The 20,962-nt window shown below is 37.1% G+C and overlaps 1 protein-coding gene across 3 annotated transcripts in view; it reads left to right on the top strand.

The window, feature by feature from the left end:
- Nucleotides 1-10,566: 10,566 nt before the first annotated feature.
- LOC111148068 (follicle stimulating hormone receptor) overlaps nt 10,567-20,962 on the top strand; it is a 154,522-nt gene continuing 144,126 nt past the window's right edge. For 2 of the 3 annotated variants that reach the window (XM_022504445.1, XM_022504447.1), the window contains exon 1: nt 10,567-10,796. In XM_022504445.1, coding sequence (XP_022360153.1) covers nt 10,645-10,796 — 152 coding nt within the window. In that variant the 5' untranslated portion in view covers nt 10,567-10,644. The remainder of the gene's footprint in view (nt 10,797-20,962) is intronic. The other variant, XM_022504446.1, reaches the window with a different exon arrangement.

The following is a 20,962-nucleotide window of genomic DNA, read 5'->3' as shown; positions in this document are numbered from 1 at the left end:
AATGTCCTCTCTAAATGTTTAAGTGCCTGTGCTAAATGTTGGGAAAAGTGGCTGCAGTGATTTCCACTCGTGTATGCACACCACTTTGTGTTTCTGTCATTAAGAGATGAAGTCTGTTTCTGCAGCCCTTGAATCTGATCTGGCCTGCTGAGTTGGCATGACCAAGAGATTGCAATAGAAGTTATTGTGTGCCAGTTCTGAGATTCTTGGAATGTCACCATGTGAATACCGGCAAGCTATCCTCCTGGGAACGAGTGATTTTGTAGACCAGAGCTAAGAGATCCCAGTTGAAGCCATCTTGGACAATAGAGCAACCCCCTGCCCCGACCCTATAGCTGACTACAGACATATGAATGACCTGGGTCAAACCCAGAACTACTCAACTGAACCCAGACCAAAGGGCTAACTCCCAGAATCATGAATAAAACAAATGGTTGTTTTAAGATATGATGACTTGTCGTTGGTAGTTAAGCATCAAAATCTAATGGCATACATAAGAGAGGAAAAAATATCATCTTATATTCATATTTAGTTTCTTTTTAGCACAAGAGTATCTAGTGCAAATATTTCTACCTCATTTTACAGTCTTGCTTCTAGGACTTCATTCTTTCTGTGGCTACTGTCTCCATCATTAGGACATCTTTCTGCCAGTAGACACACAGGTATTCTCCTACTGACCCCAGACATCTTATCTTCATATGACTGCCTTGAAAAGAAAATTGGTTTGGCAATTAGTTTTTCCAATTTATTGTCAGCCATTTCAAATTTCTAACCTGTGACAAAACCTTCCTTGGTAAAGAATTCGGCACAGCTGTGTGAGAACATTAGAGTCCATAGTGTAAAGCTGCTTGAAGAAACTACCCTAAGTCCTCCACTCTAAAGATGCAAAGACATGCTACTAACCCATCTTTGAGATTTAAGGTCTTTGAGATTTGAGAAACTTTAACTTATTAAATCAGGAAGCTAAAAGGGACCTTGAGGTCCTAAGAGATTCCGAAGGGAATTCCTGAGTCCATCCCAGAGACATGCTATAATCATAATTATCATTACCTGATGTTTACTTAATTCTTAATCTCTAGGAAATCTACAGGGAAAGCTGAGCAATCTGAAGGCAATGTCAAATACAAGGTGTCCTCTGATAAAAGGAAGAATGGGCAAACAACCTCAAAAGAAAGCTTTTCATGAAATAGAATACATGAAAGAAAAAAATGGGGGAAGCTAGCGACAGGATTACAAGGATGACAAAGGTCAAGTGGGAGATTTACTGTGGTAGAAAAAGATCTGTATTCCATACCATTTTTCAGGGCTGAACACTCAGTAATAAGTCATTTAATTCAGGTTTCTCACCACTAATCTCCTGTAAGCCGTTAAAAGTCTCATTTTCCGTATCTGACTCCATTCGGTATTAGAGAAGAACTTTTCCCTTCTGTCTCCAATACCACTGCCGAACATCACTGCCACAACTGCTATGCCCAATTCTCTTCAGGTGTAAGTAGCCCTTTCTGTTCACTTGAGGAGAAGAGTGCAAACCGCATAGTTGCTTCTGAGAGCATGCCATATATATATATATATATATCCTGAAACACTTCCTTTCTGCCCAGATTTGCATAGAGCCCATAGAACTCATGATGGTTCTGACAAACCCAGAACAGCACCTTGGGCTTCAGCCACTGAGGTAAAGCAGCAGATGTTGGAGATTACTCCAAAGTGGAGATCTGGATGAACTGCAGCACGTGCCAAGCTATGTCAGATAAGGAACAGGCATAGGAACAGGGGATCACCCTGACAAGATGATTCAAGAGGTACAATAAAGCCAGCGATGTGTTAGGACCAGCTCTTACCTGCTCGGAAGAGCAGATGGATAAATGTTCAGTTATTTTACAAGCTGACTGACATCACATTGGTAGCTTGATATAATCTATAGTGGGAGAATTTATACCACAGAATTAACAAATACAATAAATAAGGACTTCTTTTCTAGAAAGCTGATTGTTACACATTTGCCAGTTTATCACTGAAAATAACTGTCTTCAACTACTTTAAGGCTTATCTTTCTAAAGAGATTATATTTGGTCATAAGCAATGCTACAGAAGGCTTTCTAACACAGTATCCATAAAGGCAAGTGAGAATAAAACAGACTCCTTGGAGCTCCAGTGACATGGTCCAAAGTGGCAGAGAATCCAAGTGAGTATTAAATGCATAAGATGATATATAATAATGATAGAACTAAAATACTGGGCAACAATACATGTATTTTATCTAGCCCATGAATAGGCTTAAACATTTAAAGACCATGCATTTTCAGAAAGGCATTAAGAATATTGATAAAATTAAATTTTAAGAAAAACTACATACATAAGGTAAATGTATAAGGTAAAAATTTGGGAGTAACTATTAAAAATTTTAAGGAGAATATATAATGTCCAAAACTGTATATGGAACAGAATATAAGACAATGAAATAAAACAACAGCAATAAGTAAGCAAACACACAAAAATTCAACAAACACACAAAAAAATTCAACAAATAAAAGAAAAGAGAAAAAATGGAAAATGTAAAATTAGAACAAAATAGAAAGTTACATGATAGGAAAAAAATCCATATATGCTGATCATTAGAATAAATATTAAATTATTAAGGTCATCTGTTAAAAGGGATTTTAACAATGGACTAAAACACAAAATCCTGTTGACAAGTGGTTATAACAGATATACCTAAAACATAATGACATAAAGGTTGAAAGCACAAAGGTAGAAAAAATATACTATAAAAATATTTGTCAAGTGAAAAGCTGGTATATCTATATTAATTTCAGGTAAAACTGCCTTTGACATAAAATATTATGATTATAGTAAGATGCTACAGAGGGACAGAAGTTTCAATTCACTAGGTATACAGCTCTAAACTTATAACCCCAAACAAGATTTAAATACATCAAGAAAAATTGACAGGATACAGGGACAAGTTTTGCCATCCTGTGAAATATCAACAGAAATCCCTCAACTAGATAAATTAAAACTTAAAATGTTAGTAAATATGTAGAAGATTTTAGAAAAATAGCAATATGCTGGATTTATGGGATAAATATAAAACCTGTCAACAAGTAAATAGAGAATATTGATTCTTTTCAAGCTCACACTGAATATTTATAAGAATCAACTATACTAAGCCATAAAACAAGTATCAACATATTTCAGGGAAAAAATCAATACAGAGCACAGTCTCTATTATGCAATTAAATTAGAGGTCAATAACAAAGAGATAAAATCAAATATTTCTGGTAGTTCATAAATTTCAGAAGAGTACATCTCATTTATTTATGGGTCAAAGAAGAAATCAAATGGAAAACTGAAAAATATTTAGAAGTAAGCTATAATGAAAAACTTACCTATCAAAATCTGTGGAATAGAGCCAAGGCAAAGATTATAGGAAAACTTACAGGCCAAGTGTATATATTACAAGGAAGAAAGACTGGAAAACTACTGAATTGGCAAGTTAAAACCCTTTAACTTTTAAAAGGTTAAAAAGGAAACAGAGCAAACAAAAAATAGAGGAAAATAAGAGCAAAAATTGTGTAAAGAGAAAATAAGGGCATCAGCAAAAGGAAAATTAAGTCTTTTGAAAGAATTAATAAAATAGAGAAAATTTTGGTTATGTTGGTCAATAAAGAAAATGGACAGAAATAAGCAATACAAGAAATTATTTTAAAAGAATTTCAAAGAGAATACTAAAATATTGATAACAATATTAATATCAAAATCAGAAAGACACTACCAAGAAAAAAAACTACTGTCTGATATGTGTGATGAACACAGATGTAAAAATTCTCAACAAAAGATTAGCAATGTTCAGCAATACTTTAAAAGGCTCATTCACCATGATCAAATGGGATTTATTACAGAGATTCAAGGATGGTTCAATATCTACACATCAGTGTGATACAATACATTAATAAAATGAAGGATAAAATCATATGATCATCTCAATAGAGGCAGAGAAAGCATTTGACAAAATGTAATACCTATTCATGATAAAAACTCTCAACAAAATGGGTTTAGAGGGAACATAACTCAGCATAATAAAAGCCACATAGGAAAACCCCAAACTTGCCATTATTCTCAATGGTGAAAAGCTGAGAGCTTTTCTTCCAAGATCAGGAAAAAAGGCAAAGATGTCCATTCTCACCACTTTAATTCAAGGAGGAGGAGGAGGAGGAAGAGGAAGAAGAAGAGGGAGGAGGAAGAGGAGAAAGAGAAGCGAGGAGCAAGAGAAGGGAGGAGGAGGAAGAGGGAGGAGGAAGCAGAAGCAGAAGAAGAAGAGGAAACAAAGGACATCCAAATTGGTAAGGAAGAAGTTAAACAGTCATTATCTGAAGATGACATGATAACATATATTGAAAACTCTAAAACTCCACAGAAAGTATTTTAACTAATAAATGAATTCAGTAAATTTGGAAGACACAAAATTAATACATAGAAATCTGTTGGGTTTCTATTCACTACAATGAAGTAGCAGAAGAAGAAAATAATTCCATTCACAGTTGCACCAAAAAAAATAAAGAGGTGAAAGACCTGTACACTGAAAAGTAAAACACTAAATAAACTGAAGATGACACAAACAAATGAAAAGACATACCATTATCATGAATTAGTAAAATTAATGTTGTTAAAATGCCTACACTGCCCAAAGCAATCTATGGATTCAATGTAGTTCCTATCAAAATACCAATAGTATTTTTCACAAAACTAGAATAAATAATCTTAAAATTTGTATGAAACCCCACAAAGGACTCCAATAGCCAAAACAATCTTGAGAAAGAACAAAACTGGAGGTACCACAATTCTAGGTTTTAAAATATACTACAAAGCTGTGATAATCAAAAAAGTATGATCCTGGCACATAATGGAGACATAAAACAATGGAGCAAAATAGAGATCCCAGAAATAAACTCACACTTACATGGTCAATTAATCTATGATAAAGGAGGAAAAAATACATAATGGGGGAAAAGACAGTCTCTTCGATAAATGGTGTTGGGAAAACTGGGCACCTACATGCAAAAGAATGAAACTGGACTACTTTCTAACATGATACACAAAAATAAACTTGAAAAATAGTAAAGACTTAAATATGAGACCTGAAACCATAAAACTCCTAGACGAAAACATAGGCAGTAATGTGTTTGACGTCAGTTTTCTAGATAAGTCTACTCAGACAAGGGAAAGAAAGGCAAAAATAAAATACTGGACTATGGCAAGATAAAAAGCTTTAGTGCAGCAAGTAAAGCCATCAAAAGCTGAAACAGCACTATACTGAATGGGAGAATATATTTGTCAGTGATACATTCAATAAGAGGATAATATCCAAAATATATTTTTTAATATATTTATAAAACTCAACACCAAAGAAACAAATACCAATTACAAAATGGGCAAGGAACTGAATAGATCTTCTTCCAAAGAAGACATACAACAACTACATGAAAAGATGCTAATAATCACTAATAATCATGCAAATCAAAGCCATCATGAGATACCACCTGATACTTGTCAGAATGGCTAGTATCAAAAAGATAAGAGCTAACAAGTGTTGGCAAAGATGTGGTAAAAAAGGTACCCTCTTGTACTGTTGGTAGGAACGTAAATTGGTTCAACCACTGTAAAAAAAAAAAAAAACACTACAGAGATTCCTCAAAAAAATAAAAATAGAAATATCATATCATCCTATATTCCTATTACCAGGAATTTTTCCAAAGAAATCAAAAGCACTAATTAAAAAAGATAAATGTACTCCTATTTTATTTTAGCATTATTTACAATAGCCAATATATGGAAGCTACCCAAATGTCCATCAATAGATGATGGATAAAGAAATGTGGTATATACATATAATGGAAATTAATCAACCATAAAAAAGAATGAGATCCTACCATTTCTGACAACATGGGTGGATCTAGAGGGTATTGTACTAAGTTAAATAATCAGATAGAGAAAGACAAATACCGTGTGATTTCACTCACATGTGGAATCTAAAAACCAAATGAAGGAACAAACCAAAAATGTTAAAAGATTCAGGAATGCAGAGAACAATCTGATGGCTAACAGAGGGGAGGGGATGGGAGAATGGCAAAAATAGGTGAAGGCGAGTGGGAGGTACAAGTTTCTACTTATGATGATATGTTATCTAGTTATGATAGAATGAGTAAGTCCTAAGGATGAAAGGTACAAAATAGGGAATAAAGTCAATCATATTATAATAGCATTGAATGGTAAAAAATGATAGCTACAACTATGGTGAGCATAGCATAACATAGAGTTGTTGAATTATGTCCTACACCTGAAACTAATGTAAAGTTGTGTGTCAATTGTACTTCAATAAAAATAAATGGACAGAAATAAAATTGTTTTAAAAATATTTCAGAGAAAACTAAAATTTTTATGATAATAAATTTTAAAACAAATTACATAGAAAATTTCTAAAAAAGTATAAAAAGGTTTAAGAAAAAAGAAGCCCAAATAGTCCAGTAACAATTAAAAAAAAATTGAATTCATATCTTTAAATACACACAAAATATAAAACCAGGCTTAGATGGTCTTACAGACCAAGTAAAGCCACACTTAGAAGGAATAGATTATTCCAACCTGTAACTTTTTTTTTTCCCTAAGAACAAAATAACAGAGATCAGCTTAATCTATGAGACAAATACACCCTTGATACCAAACCACATAGGGCCAACACATGTGAGAAATCACATAGCTCACTAAAAATTATTCATTACTAAACTACTAAATTTAGCCTAGATGCCAAAATCCTAAATGAAATGACTGCAAATCAAGTCAGTGTATAAAAGTGACAATTACTCATAACCAATTTTGTTATTCCTAAGAATATCAGTGGTTTAAGTATAAAATTATCATCAGAACTCAACAAATTAATAGGTTGGGATGGAAAACAAATGGAGAGAAAGGCATTCAACAATATTGATCTCCATCAATACGAAGACAGAAATTCTTAGAAAATTTTCTAAGATACTTAACCTTGTATCTATCCTGGTATTCCCCAAAAGCCTATAACAAAAATCATCTGAGCAGTGAACAATAAGAAAATATTTTCTTTAAAAGCAGGAACATGACAAGAATGCCTTACACTTCTAATCATCATTGCCCTCGGTATCATAACCAGAGAAGAAAAAGAAAAGGAGAGGGGGAACAAAAGAGAGATGGAGAGGAAAAGGAACAGGGAAGGAAGGAGAGAGAAGAAAGTAGAGAGAAGAAGAGAGAGAAACAAGAACAGGGAGGAAGGAAAGAATGACTTAAGAAGAAACAGACTCATATATACATATTACATACATAATATATATATTGTATATATGTGATTGTTTAGATGTAAATGATATTCTATATAGAAATGTAATAAGGCAATTAGGTATAAGATAAATATTATAAGGTAAATATTCCAAAATCAATTGCATTTTTACCATGTGATAACCAACATAGTGTTATTTTAAATATTGATGTTATTTACAATAGCAAAAAAATGTAAATGATATTTAGAAATAAATTTAAGAGATTAAGACCTTTATGGAGAAAGTATCAAACTTTATTGAAAGACATCAAAGAAGGCCTTAGAAAGATGGTGATATACCACAATTAGGAATAGGAAGAATTAGTATCTTCAAGGTGACATTTTTTTCTCAAAATTAATCTGTATAATCAATGTAATTCCAAACAAAATTCTATCCCAGTTTTTTTCAAGAAGTTTAACAAGCTGATTCGAAAATTCATATGGAATAACCAAGGTCCAAAATAGGCAAGATACTACTATAAGAAATAAGAGAAAGGTATTTTCTTATACTATATCATATACCAAGACTTAAATTTCACTGGCATAATTTCACTGCTCTAATATAGCACTGGCAGCAGATAAAAAGGACAATGGATGATAAAAGAGCTCAAACAAAAACCCATGCAAAACAGTTACTAAGATAAGAGAAAAATAGTTTTTACAGATGAGGAGGAAAGTGTCTATTCACTAAATGGTTCTGAGATAATTGTTTATTCATGTGGATAAAAATTCTAAGTAACTGGATAACACTGAAATTGAGTTCCTGATTCACACTACATATAATTATCACTGTCAAACAGATTAAAGTCTTAAATGTGCAGAACCAAACTATAAAATTTTTAAGGGGAAAAAAAAAGGAGAATATTTTCCTGAGCTCAGCATAAAGATGGATCACATGAGAATGAAGACATAAATTATAGCATATTTACACAATGGGGTATTATACAGTAATGAAAATTAATTAACTACGTCTACCTGTAACATAATAAATGCGTGGTTCTTAAAAATGTCAAGTTAGAACAAAACAGAGGATCATAGGGGAAGGGAGGAAAAAATGAAACAAGATGAAATCAGAGAGGGAGACAAACTGTAAGACACTCTTAATCATAGGAAACAAACAGAAGTTTGCTGGAGGGGAAGGGGCTGCGAGCGATGGCATACCCAGGTGATGGACATTAAGGAGGGCACATAATGTAATGAGCACTGGGTATTATGTAAGACTGATGAATCACTGAACTCTACCTTTGAAACTAATAATACACTATATGTTAATTAATTGGATTTAAGTTTAAAAAATATTAAAAAAGGAAAAGAAAAAATATCAAGTTAGGGTAAAATAACAAGTAAAAAAGACTACTTGAAGACTGATAAGCTTTGTATAAAATCAGAAAAAAGGCAAAATCATGCAACATATTATTTGGAGAGTCATAGTTTGATGATAAAATTTTTAAAAATTTTAAATCACAACATTCACTTTAGTGATCACTTCTGGGCGAAGGAACATCAGAGGAAATTGGAAGAAGCAACTAAATAGAGGCGGTGGCATTGGTTATGTCCCATTTCTTCACGCCACAACTATTCACTTTGCTTAATAAGTTACATTTATTTTATTTAAATATGTTATAATATGTTATAAGTTGTGAACATGATGTAATTTTAGAATCAAACTTTCCATTTTAAAAAGATTTGTGCTCATTATAGATGGTCTAATCTAAATACAATTGGAGTTCTACAGGTCTAAGTGGGGATTTGTGGGGAGGGTTATAGGTGGGAGTTTCTACTGGTAATGAGTTTGGGGTTTTGTTTTTTTGGTTTTTTTTTTATCATTGGAATTAATCAAGCATAGGGAGGTAAATCCCTTTAAATTGCTGTGAATATTTTAGAGTGAACCAAAGCATTAGTTGACTGATTATATTAAATCCCTTCCACATCTGAAAGACTATCTTATTCTGTAGATCAACTGTTGAGTGAAATAATTTAACTATTCACCTTAGCCAAAATTGGAACCATAGAGAGTCCATATAAATACTGCCCTGATCTTCTAATACTGGAATTAGAATGAATCAGTTGCTCCCAGAGGAAAGTAGGGAATAGTTTCATCCTAAAAATAGCGTGCTTCTTCTGTTTCCCTCTTAAAGATAATTTAATCCTTTCATTGTAAGTCTTTACTCCTTGGTGAGGTAGGTGGAAGGAGGAGATGGAAAAATATATGTTTAGTATTTCCACCTAACTCAATTTTATGAAACTAATTACTTAAAGATAGTGCTGAAACTAATTTTAGCAAGTAATAAATTGTAGGTAATATCTTAGAAAATATTCTGCCTTTTAATCTTTATATATTCTAGAGTTGGAAGTAGAAGGCCACTTTCCGGAAAGTGTTACCAAATGTTGCCAGATCCCGCACCATCAAGAAGATCAAGAATGCCCGTCAAAATGCCAGGACTGTCACCTAGAGGGGCCATTTTTAATTAACTTAAAAGCATAGATTTTCAAAAGAAAAATAAAATGAAAGAAATTCATTCATGCCAATGTCTCAAAGGCAAGGGCAATCTTCTGAGCCTGAACATGAGAGAAGCCAGAAGGATCCACAACGGAGGGTGGAGTGTCCACAAAATCCACAGTGAAAATACCGCCTGTTCCTCAAATCACTCAGATAAGTCCATTATCTCTTTGGACACCCTTTCAGAGGTGCCTTCTCCCTGGGATATCTGCCCAGCACTCACTAGCCCACCCCTTCTAAGCAACACCATTTTTGGTTATTAATTATAGCAAGAAAGAGGAATCATGACTACTATCCAGAAATTATGGTTTTATACCAAGTGGGCTGGAGGAAGATGTTGATGCCAAGACTGGAGACGAGTCTCTGTCCCTCACTGAGTGACACTCTTACTGATGTTTCACGTCGTAGGTCATGTCTGTTTTGGAGAAAGTCAATCATATCACTTTCTTGAAGAGAGACTAGTGATCAGCAGGGACACTTCTATAGTATAATTAATGTAAACTATTCCAGACATGCATTAAGGTTCTATTTCCTCTCTCCCTTGGGTCAGCGTACAAGAAATCCAACAGAGAAGGATAAGGGAGTACCTTATCTTGCCCTGGAAATCATTAATGACACGCAGGAATTTTGCTCTTTGTCTGGAAGTGACCGGGGAAAAAAAAAAAAAAAAAAAGGTCCATAGTGGGTCACATGACCCTGGCAGATCTCTTCTCATAAGGGCGCTGTGTGAGGCTTCTGAAATCTGTGGAGATTTTTCTCTGCAGATGCAGGAAGAAAGCAGGTGGATGGATGAATAAGTATGGCCTTGCTCCTGGTCGCCTTGCTGGCATTCCTGAGCTTAAGCTCAGGATGTCACCATCAGATCTGTCACTGCTCTCACAGGGTTTTTCTCTGCCAAGAGAGCAAAGTGACAGAGATTCCCTCCGACCTCCCCAGGAATGCCGTTGAACTGTGAGTATCCGAGGCAGCGGGAACAACGGTGGGGCTGGCGTCTGTGTGTTGTATGCTATTACTATTTTCACATTAGGCTGATAACTGTGGACTGAATTATTTCTGCCCTGACCAAGGGCTTGAGTAAAACAGACTCCCCCAGCCTAACACCCCTACTTGCAGCTCTCCCAGGATCTTAGAAAGATTTTGTCTGAGCAGCTGCCAGGAAAGAGCAGTGTGGAAAGCTCAATCCAAAGGCAAAAAGGAGATATTTGAGTCTTTTCAACACATTTGCTCTTGGGTTCCAAACTGTCTTTGGTAGAACCAGAAAAGTAAAACTAAGAAAACCTAGAAACTTTGAAGACCTGGAATTAGAGGCAGAAAGACAGTCATGATTTAAGTGGCATATACAACGTGTCTCCTAAAGACACTGAATTTCAAGAAGGCACGAGTCACTGTCGCTTTGGAGGCTCCAGCAGATAACCCCTGAACTGAGTTTCTGCTTCCCGGGGAAACAGAGTTAGAGGAGAGGGGAAGGGGTGTGAAGAAAGAGAGAGAGAAAAGGAGAGGGGGGAGTGAGCAGGAAAAAATACTGCATCATCTTTCATACAGCTGGGAAAATGTGATTCACAACTTTAAAATGTCACTGAACTATTTTAATAGGAAGTCCATAGACTCTGAGAGTAGGACAAGATCTTAGACATCATTTCATTCTATCTCTTCATTTTACAAATGAGGATTCTGGGGTCCAGAGGTTCAAGAGCTTTGTCCAATCTCTTATGATGAGTCAAGGCACAGCCAAAATGAGAAATCAGGCCTTTTGACTCATAGTCTACTGTTCTTTCCCCCAAACCCTAGTCTGACTGTCCAATTTCTACTTTCCCGGAGTACTAGTAGGTTGTTAGGCTCAGAAGTTGTAGATAAACTCAGTCCAAGGATGTTAAAGAGAAGCCACTATTCTGGAAGCCTGTTTCACTCTTGGTCCCATAAAGCTACAGATGACTCTTATTTGACTGCAAAGTACAGTCATCTATTCAGTTCACAATTACCAACACTACACTCAAACATGGTGGTGCATTTCAGGTTGTCACTCAGGGACAAATGGTCACACACTTGGTTAGTCATGCTTGCTACTTTTTCCCTGGTCATCTCAAGTCCTCAGTTCCTACGCAGAGGCTGCTGCAGGGGCAGAGAAAATAACTAGTCAGCTCTGTGTTTTGGCTACGCTGCTTCCAATGAGACAAATATTCCTGATTATGGGGAGGAATGTGCCTATGCAAAATTTGGTTTATTGGGTCATTACAAACACAGGAGAAGGTCAACACACTTGAGCTCCTATAAGAAGTCACTTGCTCCTAAGCAACTTTGAGTAATTGTTTAACCCTTTCTGAACCTCAAGTTCTCACTTCTAAATGGTTTTAACACAAGCAGTTTGGTTGGATTATTGCTAATACTAGAAAATATAGCTCCCTCACAAACATACCCATTTCTACCTCTCTACTTCTTCCAATGTTTCTGGATGAGCCTAACAGTGCCAACCAACTGCTACAGCAGACGAACCCTACCAAGGTTTAATTTTAGGGTGATACTCATGCATCCCAAACTCCCTTCTGCACTAGACCATCTACTTTCTGACATCTCTTTATCAGAAGAGAGATTTTTTTCATTCTGCATAGAAAACATGAAGAAGGAAAGAAAAGAAGGGAGGAAAGAAAAGAAGAAAATTCATTCTCAAACTCCAAACCTCAGGGAGTATGTGCATATAGTATGGGAGGAGCAGGAGTATGGTTCTTGGAAAGTAATTCATACTAAGATATAAATGACTAAAATATGTCTCTGTCCAAGAGCACTTTGCAACTGAGAAAGAGATTGTAGGAGAGCGTGTGTTTATCACTCTTGATAAATGCTAGCTCTGGGTGAACCCCTCCCTTCAGTGTATATACTAGGGGACAAAGTTGCATAAAACTAAGGAAGGGAAGAAAGTATTTGCCGGTTATTGGCAAATAACCAACCAAGATAAATGTTGCTTTAGTCGTTAGGTGTAGAAAAATTATTTGAGGATATTTTTGAGGTTAGTGTGTTCATCACTGTAGAGCAGATAAAATGTCAAGTGAACTAGAACTCAGATGTTGAGTTAGAATGCAAGAACAATAATTTTTAATTTTTGTTTTTAAAAGGATTGGGTGGGGCTTATCTGAAACACCAGCAGAGGAAAGATGAAATGGCTTGTTCAACTACATATTTCTAATTCACCTTGCAGTCTTCTGCATTTGGGTGTTGACTTTAATGATGATCACATCAGGTGGAGGTGGATGGAATAGCTGGGCTTCAATGAGTGCAACAGCTTAATCCATCACCAAATCACAGCTTCATAGTCAGATTCACCCAGGGGAAAGCAACTGTTACCTCTTACCATGTACAATTTATCCTATCATTCCATCTACCTTGCAGCACTCTCATTTTATATACATGCCAGCTATCACGAGAGGTTCCTAATTCCCAGCCATCTGCCCATGTTAATATTAACGGCAAAGCAAGAGGAAAGCACCACCAACAGGCAGGTGCATTCCATTTACGGAAGGGCCTGTACCATTTGTCTGAAGCTCTACACAAAATACTTTATTAAAAGTTCACAACAGAACTGCAAGTTTGGTATTATTGCTCCATTTTTCACATGAGACAAACCAAAGAGCCCAAAAGTTCAATAACTCGGATGCTGTCAGCCCTGTGGCTCCTGGACGGCAGAGCTGGAATCCAAACTTGAGCCTGTGCTCCTGTGTCTTCTGTGCTGTGTATAATGAAAGCCTTGGACTCCTCTTCAAACAAAGATGTCCCTTAGAATTTGCCCAGAGGTCAGTAGTTTTTTGCTTAAGACCCAGTAATAAATACTTTAGGCTTTATGGGCCATAAGTCTCTGCTGTGACTACTCAACTGTCACAGTTGTAGGAAAGGTGCCAAGGACAAAATGCAACAAGCATGGCTGTTTTCCAGCAAAACCCTATTTTTGCCACTGAAATTTGAATTTTGTATCATGGTCGCATGTCCCAAAATATTCTTCTTTTGATTTTTTTTTTCATGTAAAAGGTAAGAAATAATCTCAGTTCATGAGCCACAGAAAAACAGAGGGCAGGCCCACTTTGACCCACAGGTTATCAATTACCCACCTCTGATTTAGACGGTAGCTAAAAGTGACGAAGTCTTACTGGCTTAAGTGGGGTTGAGACAGCCTGAAACAACATGGCACCATGGAGAAAGTACTGAACTAGGTGAGCTAGGGCAGGAATGGAGGGACTTGCAAGGCAATGTTCACAGGGGAGCTTCTTACTGTTTTTGACAAGTCAGAGATAGTACAGAATAGTCTTTAGAATCCAAGAGACTGAAGTTTGAACCCAGGCTATGACACTCTTCTTTGCTCTACCACATAGTCTCACGGCTGTGTAATGGAAACTGTAATGTGAGCCTTTCTCAAAGAGTTGCTGTGAGGACTATATGGGACAATGGATATTTAACACCTAGAGCAATGCCTCTCGGGTACTGGTGGTGGTGGTGGTCCTTGCTGTAGTCATCTGTTGAACACTAGGAAAAACAAACAAATGCCAGAGGGCATTCACGATGACCAAATGAATCAGTAGGTATGAGAATGTTTTCAACAACTGATGCAGAGATCTTTGTAACTCTGAGACAGTTTATAATCTCTTACTTAAGAATGATCTCCTCCTTCTCCCAGTGGCTGAAGCACTTACTCTCTATGCACTTATTTTCTGAGTAAGAAAATGTGTTCTTTTAGGCTTTCAATATTTGCCAAGAACTCAGGGAAGTTTCATTTTGACCACAGTCAAAGGAAATTTGATTTCTGACTTACCCTAGAAACTCAGTTTCAATTGGAGGCAGTCAGTCAATCTAGAAAGGACACTTCAATCTTGCTTTATTCTTCCTGGAGTTAACAATTTCTAGGGAGAATGTGAGCACCCATTCAAAATCCGAAAATTTAGCTCTAAGTGGCAGCATAGGTACAGCCATCTTTTTCTTAAGCAGGTTCAGACGACCTCATTACTAAGAGGAGAAAAGGGTCCGCTGGAGGTCCCTGTTGACTCAGGGAGATCAGTGTTGAGATTTTATTATAGACTGCCTGTGTTGACCCCTCTCTTCCTATCAAGTTCGTGTATCTCATTGTAATCTCAAATGACCCGCCTTTACTTTTAATTATCTAATTATAGTTTTTTGTTTTAATTTCTCCCTTTGCCTTTTATTTCTTGTTTTGCTGCTTTGGTTTAGATCACTCACCTTATTCCAGAATCACAGATTACTGTTTAGCTAGGAGCTACTTTTGTCTTTCCTTAGTTCTGAGGGATGTATCAGCACTGTGTGCCAAAAGGAAGACTTTTACTGTGCCAATAAAGTTCTGTGATCTTCAAAAGGGAAATGGAGCTTTAGATGTGTGCAAACAAGTTTAATTGTGCATTTTTCCCCTCTGAAAGCATATTCTGGGATTAATATTCTGCAGAACATACTCTAAGAAAGGCTACTCCGAAGGCTGGTCTATCCAACCCCAGCCACCAGAATGAATCCCTTGTCAAGTCTGGAGCTGCAGCCTGGACCTCCTAACTCCCAGTTCAGTGTTCAGTATCAGCTGGAGGCAAGTCTTTGGCTGGGGTTCCAGGGCTTTGTGTCTGAGAAGCTGCTATTTAAGAATGTAGTGTGTTCTCATAAAGAAGATGGTTGTGAGGACTATAGCCATGTGGAAACTAGGTGTTACTTAGACTGAGGTGAAGAAAGGAAAAAGAAAACAATGGATTATAAGACGAGTAAAAACCACTCCTGACTTCTGGATTTGTTGGGTATCAATGGCTCACTTTCTCGATTGCCCATATCCAATGAGTTTTATAAACTCCCTTCCTATTGCTACTACCAATAATTCTTTTTTTTTTTAAGATTTATTTTATTTATTTGAGGACGAGAGAGTGGGCACATGCAAGTGGAGGAAGGGACAGAGGGAGAGGGAGGGAGAGAATCTCAAGAAGACTCTGCACTGAGTGTGGGGCCCAACAGGGGGCCTGATCTTACAACAAGATCATGACCTGAGCAGAAACCAAGAGTCAGAAGCTCAAATGACTGAGGCACCGAGGGACCCCCATTAGTAATTCTTTCTTTATTGCCAACATCTGTTTGGGCCCTGAACATCTAAAGCCAGGATTGTATAATTATGTCCTACTTTATCTCCCTTCAGTCGATTGCTCTCTTCTCTAAACCAGCCTGCACACTGTCACTGAATTTTTCTCCCTAAAATACAATTGCCACCAAGTTATGATCCCCCATTCAAACTCACTCAATGGCTCATTTTTCTGACTGCTTCTCACTCCTCTCCAACAGGAGCCATCTACTCTGTAAGACTGATGAAGACTCACTCCTAAGCTCAGTTTGTGCATTTCTGCCTCCTTGTGTCTTCATATCATGCCTCCTGTTTATACTATCCTCAGTTTCTTCTTTCTTGCCTCTTAAAATCCAACCTACTTATGATCACCTTGCTCAAAGGTTGCCTCCTTGATGAAGTCTTCCCTGAGCACTTCATCTTTATTTAATCCGAATGCTAGTACAATTCATTTTGCACTTCATCTTACTTTGTCCTTATTTTTTCATGTGTGTCCTATTTCCTCCACTGTAGTGAAAATTTCTTTTGTATTCTTTATTGTGTGATGTATGTTCTGGGCCCTCAATTACATGTAGAACAAATGATACAATAAATCAGGGGGAATTACATCTGTTTATTTGCTCCATTCCTCAGTACTAAGGAAAAGATTCTTATAAAAGATGATTATTGCTCTCCCTGTGGTGAGCTACTATAGGATTTGATAGCTTTCTTATTTTTCTTGCCTTTTTTATGTGCTTGTTTTAGGAAAATGCCTGTATGTCATTCTAGAATCAATTAATTTATTCAGAAAGATACAAAGATCAGGAACAAAGTCTAAGTTAAAAAGTTGAACATTCTGTATTCTAAGCACGTCACTCAATTCTCCTGACATAAGTTATAATACTTGCTTCTCTATACCGAACAAGAATATTGAAAAGATAAGCGACAATGCCTAAACAAAATCACTTTAAGCCAGGCAGAAATGTTCAAAGAAATATAATTTTTGCCAATTAAGGTCAGATTCCAGACCCTGAATGTGAGGTTTCCTGTGTTCTCCAGATGTGCTTTGATTACTGTAGTTCTATCTGGATATCAAAACCAAACACCCCACTGTGAAGATTACCCCCGGTGCCCATATCCTGAGACTCCTACTGTCTTGTTTAGATATTTCTTTGAAGGAAAAAAACAGCACAGTTTTTATATTAATGCATACATAATCCTTTCTCTCAAAACAAAATCTTGCACCTACTCTAGTGAGGAATGGTATATGTATGTCTAACATTTGGAATTTAATTGGGCTGGGGGTAGGGGACGTTTATATTCCCCATGGAGGAACCAGGAAAATGACCAAAGGGGGAACTATATAATGTGGTACCTTGAAAGGGGAAAAGTAGAAATTATATCGCAGGGAAAGAATCCTTTAAAATACAAGATGAACTCTACCCTGAGAATTGGCTGAGAGCTATAATTTACAGAGTCATTATCAGTAATTGAAGAGTAGGGGCTTGAGACAGCAAAATTCCGCTAACTGGGTGATGATAAAATCCCTTGTTTACCCTAAAGGTGAGAGTTGTCCTTCTTCACCCAAGTCCTCTACCAAAGAAGCCTAGGCTTCAGAAGCAAGATATGCTGGCAGTAAATGGGAAATTCATTTAACTTTTGATTATCCTTCCCCAAAGCCACTAATTGGGTTATCTAGTCACTATGGTTGACTGGCCTATACTTTTATTTTTAAGCTGTTAGATTTAGACTCTCCAATTTAGCTTTATTTAGACTTGACTCTAGCTTATATACCCCACAAGGTCAGCTAGGAAAGAAAGTAATTATTTTTAATTGCTTAGGATCTGATTATAATGAGATCTGGATATTTGTTATTAATCTGACCTCCCCCCGAAATATCTCCGAGCATGTTTTGTGTGTTCGACCTGAACATGCCATTACCTTGTTCTTTCATACGGAATAGGCCAACTGATCTGAAAAATTTCAAGTGATGTGCAAAAAAAAAAAAAAAAAGGAATAAAGTAACCAAACCCTTGCCATAGTTGAACTCAATGATATTTTTAGTCTTAGGAGTAGCTTGAACCCACACTTTCATCACTTCTCCCAGACCCTTTCAGCAAGAGCCAACACTGAGTCATCACAGAATGCTATGTCAGAAATAGTGGAAAATAAACAGTATTAGACAATGTTGGTATCCCACTAACGCAAAAGTTGATGAATACCTCTAAAATATAGGAACATATACATTTAAGTGACATTTAAGCTACATTTAAGTGACAGAGAGATCAATTAATAAAGGGAATCAGAAAGAAAATTTGTCAGTACATTGGTGGAAGCTTGAAGTAAAGTAATGCCAAAATTTCACTCAATTCTAAAGTGCTTCGATGTGACAAACATCTTCAGGCACCAAACCTCCCAAAGCCGATAAGCTTTTTCTAGGTCTCAGAGTCCAGCAGGCATATACTCCTCAATCCTGTGATTTCAGTTGGGGGATTTAGGGGGGTGGGAGTTGAGCAGGGTTCCTTTAGGCTCAGTAGACAGTTTTGTTTTGAAATCCAACACAGGAAACCTCATACAGATACTCCTCTCTCTCGTTATTTTCAATTTGGCAAGGGGTTTTAAACAAAGATTTGTGGGAGATCCCATCCCCAGCAATGACTGGAACTCAGTAAATGAGGGTTGACTGGAGGTCACTGAACATTTCATCCACAGTCCTCCCGGAATAAGAAGGGTATGAAAAAGAGAGGCCCCTCATGAGGAAAAGCCAAAGCCTAGAGCACTAGATTCTTCAGGAGTGACCCCAGTTTAAAATATTCTGTCCCTTCTGATAAAGTCTACTAAATTTGGGTTCGGATGATGGATCACATCCCTGGAAGACAGCCTTCCCTCTACTCGTGTGTTCATTACCATCTTACAATAACAGCTTCTGAACTGGTTTCTGCGCCTTCCATCGGCTGCCCTCCAGCTCCTTGCTCTGAGCTCTTGCTCTCATTTAATTCCTCTGTGGGCTCCAATACACAGAGTTAGGACAAAAGCCCCAAGTCCTACTTTGGACATTAAGGTCTTCCATACTTTGGCCTCAGATTAGCTCTCCTGTCCTCACTCTCATCTTCCATGCCCTTAAATCTTTGCTTCATGCACTACTTTCTGTTCCCAGATAGACCTTCTATTCTCCAACCTCAAGTATGTTACTTCAGTATTATTCAGTTTTTGAGACCAAAGTAAAGATGCTCCTTTTTTCATTAAGCTTTCCTTCAATGGCAAATATTTGATTATCTTTGTACAAGGCACTGTGCTAGGCTGTCAGGAAAAAAAAAGGGTCAACAGGAGAGGCATGGTGCCTGTTCTCATGGAGTTGTTTTAAGAGAAGAACATCCAAGAAATAATAATACTGTTTTTCCTCACTTTTACTCACAAAAATCAAAATCCCTGCTGAGAACCCAGAGTAGTCATTGTCAAACTCAATCATTTCACAACTAACTGCAAGTTGCAATCTGAAATCATAGATTGTGTGAACTGGAAGGAATAGATGCCTAGTAAAAGCCAATAAGAAGATGCGTGTGTGTTTCGTACCAGAGCCAAGTGAGTGAGAAGTGGGGTGTCTGTCTGTGCCATCTAAATTGACTCTTCTGACTACCAAGGGTTGGTTTCAGGAGTCAGGCAGGGCCTCTTCCACAACAGTCTAATCCTTAAAAGGTCAGAAAATCCTTGCTTTATTTTTCAAGGACAAAACCGACCTCAAATAAAAGAGAATGACAAACGAACACCAGCAAATTTATGGTAAGGTTGAGCAGACTGATGTTCAGATATTTAAGTGTGACTGGAAGTTTTCAAGTTGTGCAAATACAAGAGACCAGGTCCTTTGAATTGAGATAGAAAAGAATAATACAGAAGGTGGAAAACAGCACCAAAAGGGAAAACTTAATCTGCACTGTTGTCTTTGCCAACTTTATAATTTCCCCAACGCGGCTGTGTTCATGAATACTATTATGTGGTTACCAGGAGAGAGGAGGTTAAAAGACTACATCAATCAACAGACTGTGTATGCCGGCTTTCCCCCAAAGAAGCTGAGTGTCGTCTCTGAAATCCAGTAATCATGTAGACTTAGTCTCAACAAAACCCAGATGTCTCTTCTGAAAATGACACAACTTAAAAATTTCAACTTCAGCAAAGGGGAACGCTAAGAAGGAATTTTTCAGTGATCCTGAACTTGTAAGCAATTTTCTTTTTGTGTAAATTTCAAACCGTTTTTGCATGTCTATGTTAGCTTTAGAATTGAAAAACAAATTGAATGAAAAAGAAGGATCACACCAAAATCAGGTAACACCTGAGCAAGTATTAAGAGTCAGTCCAAAACCTGGCCACCGCCATACACCCACAAAGGCTAATCTCTCTTCAAGGCAGGAGCAAAAGAAACCTTCATTTAATTGGTGTTTGTTTTGTAAGCAAGCTGTGTAGAATTTCTGTAAGTAAATATATTGGGGGTGGGGGAGAGACTGGGAAAACGCAACAAGAAACACCCTTTTAATTTAGAAAACAAACTGAAAAGGCAATGAAAGCAAATATGACAATATGGTGAAGAGCAAAGAGGTCAGCTGAAATTCTACATATAGTAGCAAAACTGCTTATCAGGACCCTGATTGTGAAAATCTGTTGAGCGCCTTCAGTAAGAACATACAGTCTTGGAATGGCATCTCATTCTTCCAAACAAATACTAGAGACAAGAGAAAAAAGAACAAACAGTTATGATAGGCAGATAAGAAAACTACAAAATAGCTCTGGAGAAAATTACATAGTAGCTCTGGAAGCAGAGCTCTCCGGTGAGATTGGGGGGTGGGGTAGGGAGCAAGAACAGCAAAGGAAGCAGGAAGGAACAACGGAAGGAAAGAGGGAAAGCGTAGGAAGGTGGGGAGGGTAGAAGGGAAAGAAGGATGAAGGGAGGGAGGGAGGAAGAAAGGGAAAGAAACAAACAAATGGCTGGGCTATTAAGTTGGGAAATTGCTGAGTCCGTATGTAAATCTTGCCTCTTGGATTAGTCAAATTCCCTGGGTAACATTTT

This window comes from Enhydra lutris, unplaced genomic scaffold, assembly GCF_002288905.1.
Source record: "Enhydra lutris kenyoni isolate GAN:26980312 unplaced genomic scaffold, ASM228890v2 scaffoldscaffold18, whole genome shotgun sequence".
In the NCBI taxonomy this organism is placed as follows: Eukaryota; Metazoa; Chordata; class Mammalia; order Carnivora; family Mustelidae; genus Enhydra; species Enhydra lutris.
The sequence above is the reverse complement of the archived record's forward strand: the minus strand, read 5'-3'. Positions and strand labels throughout refer to the sequence as shown.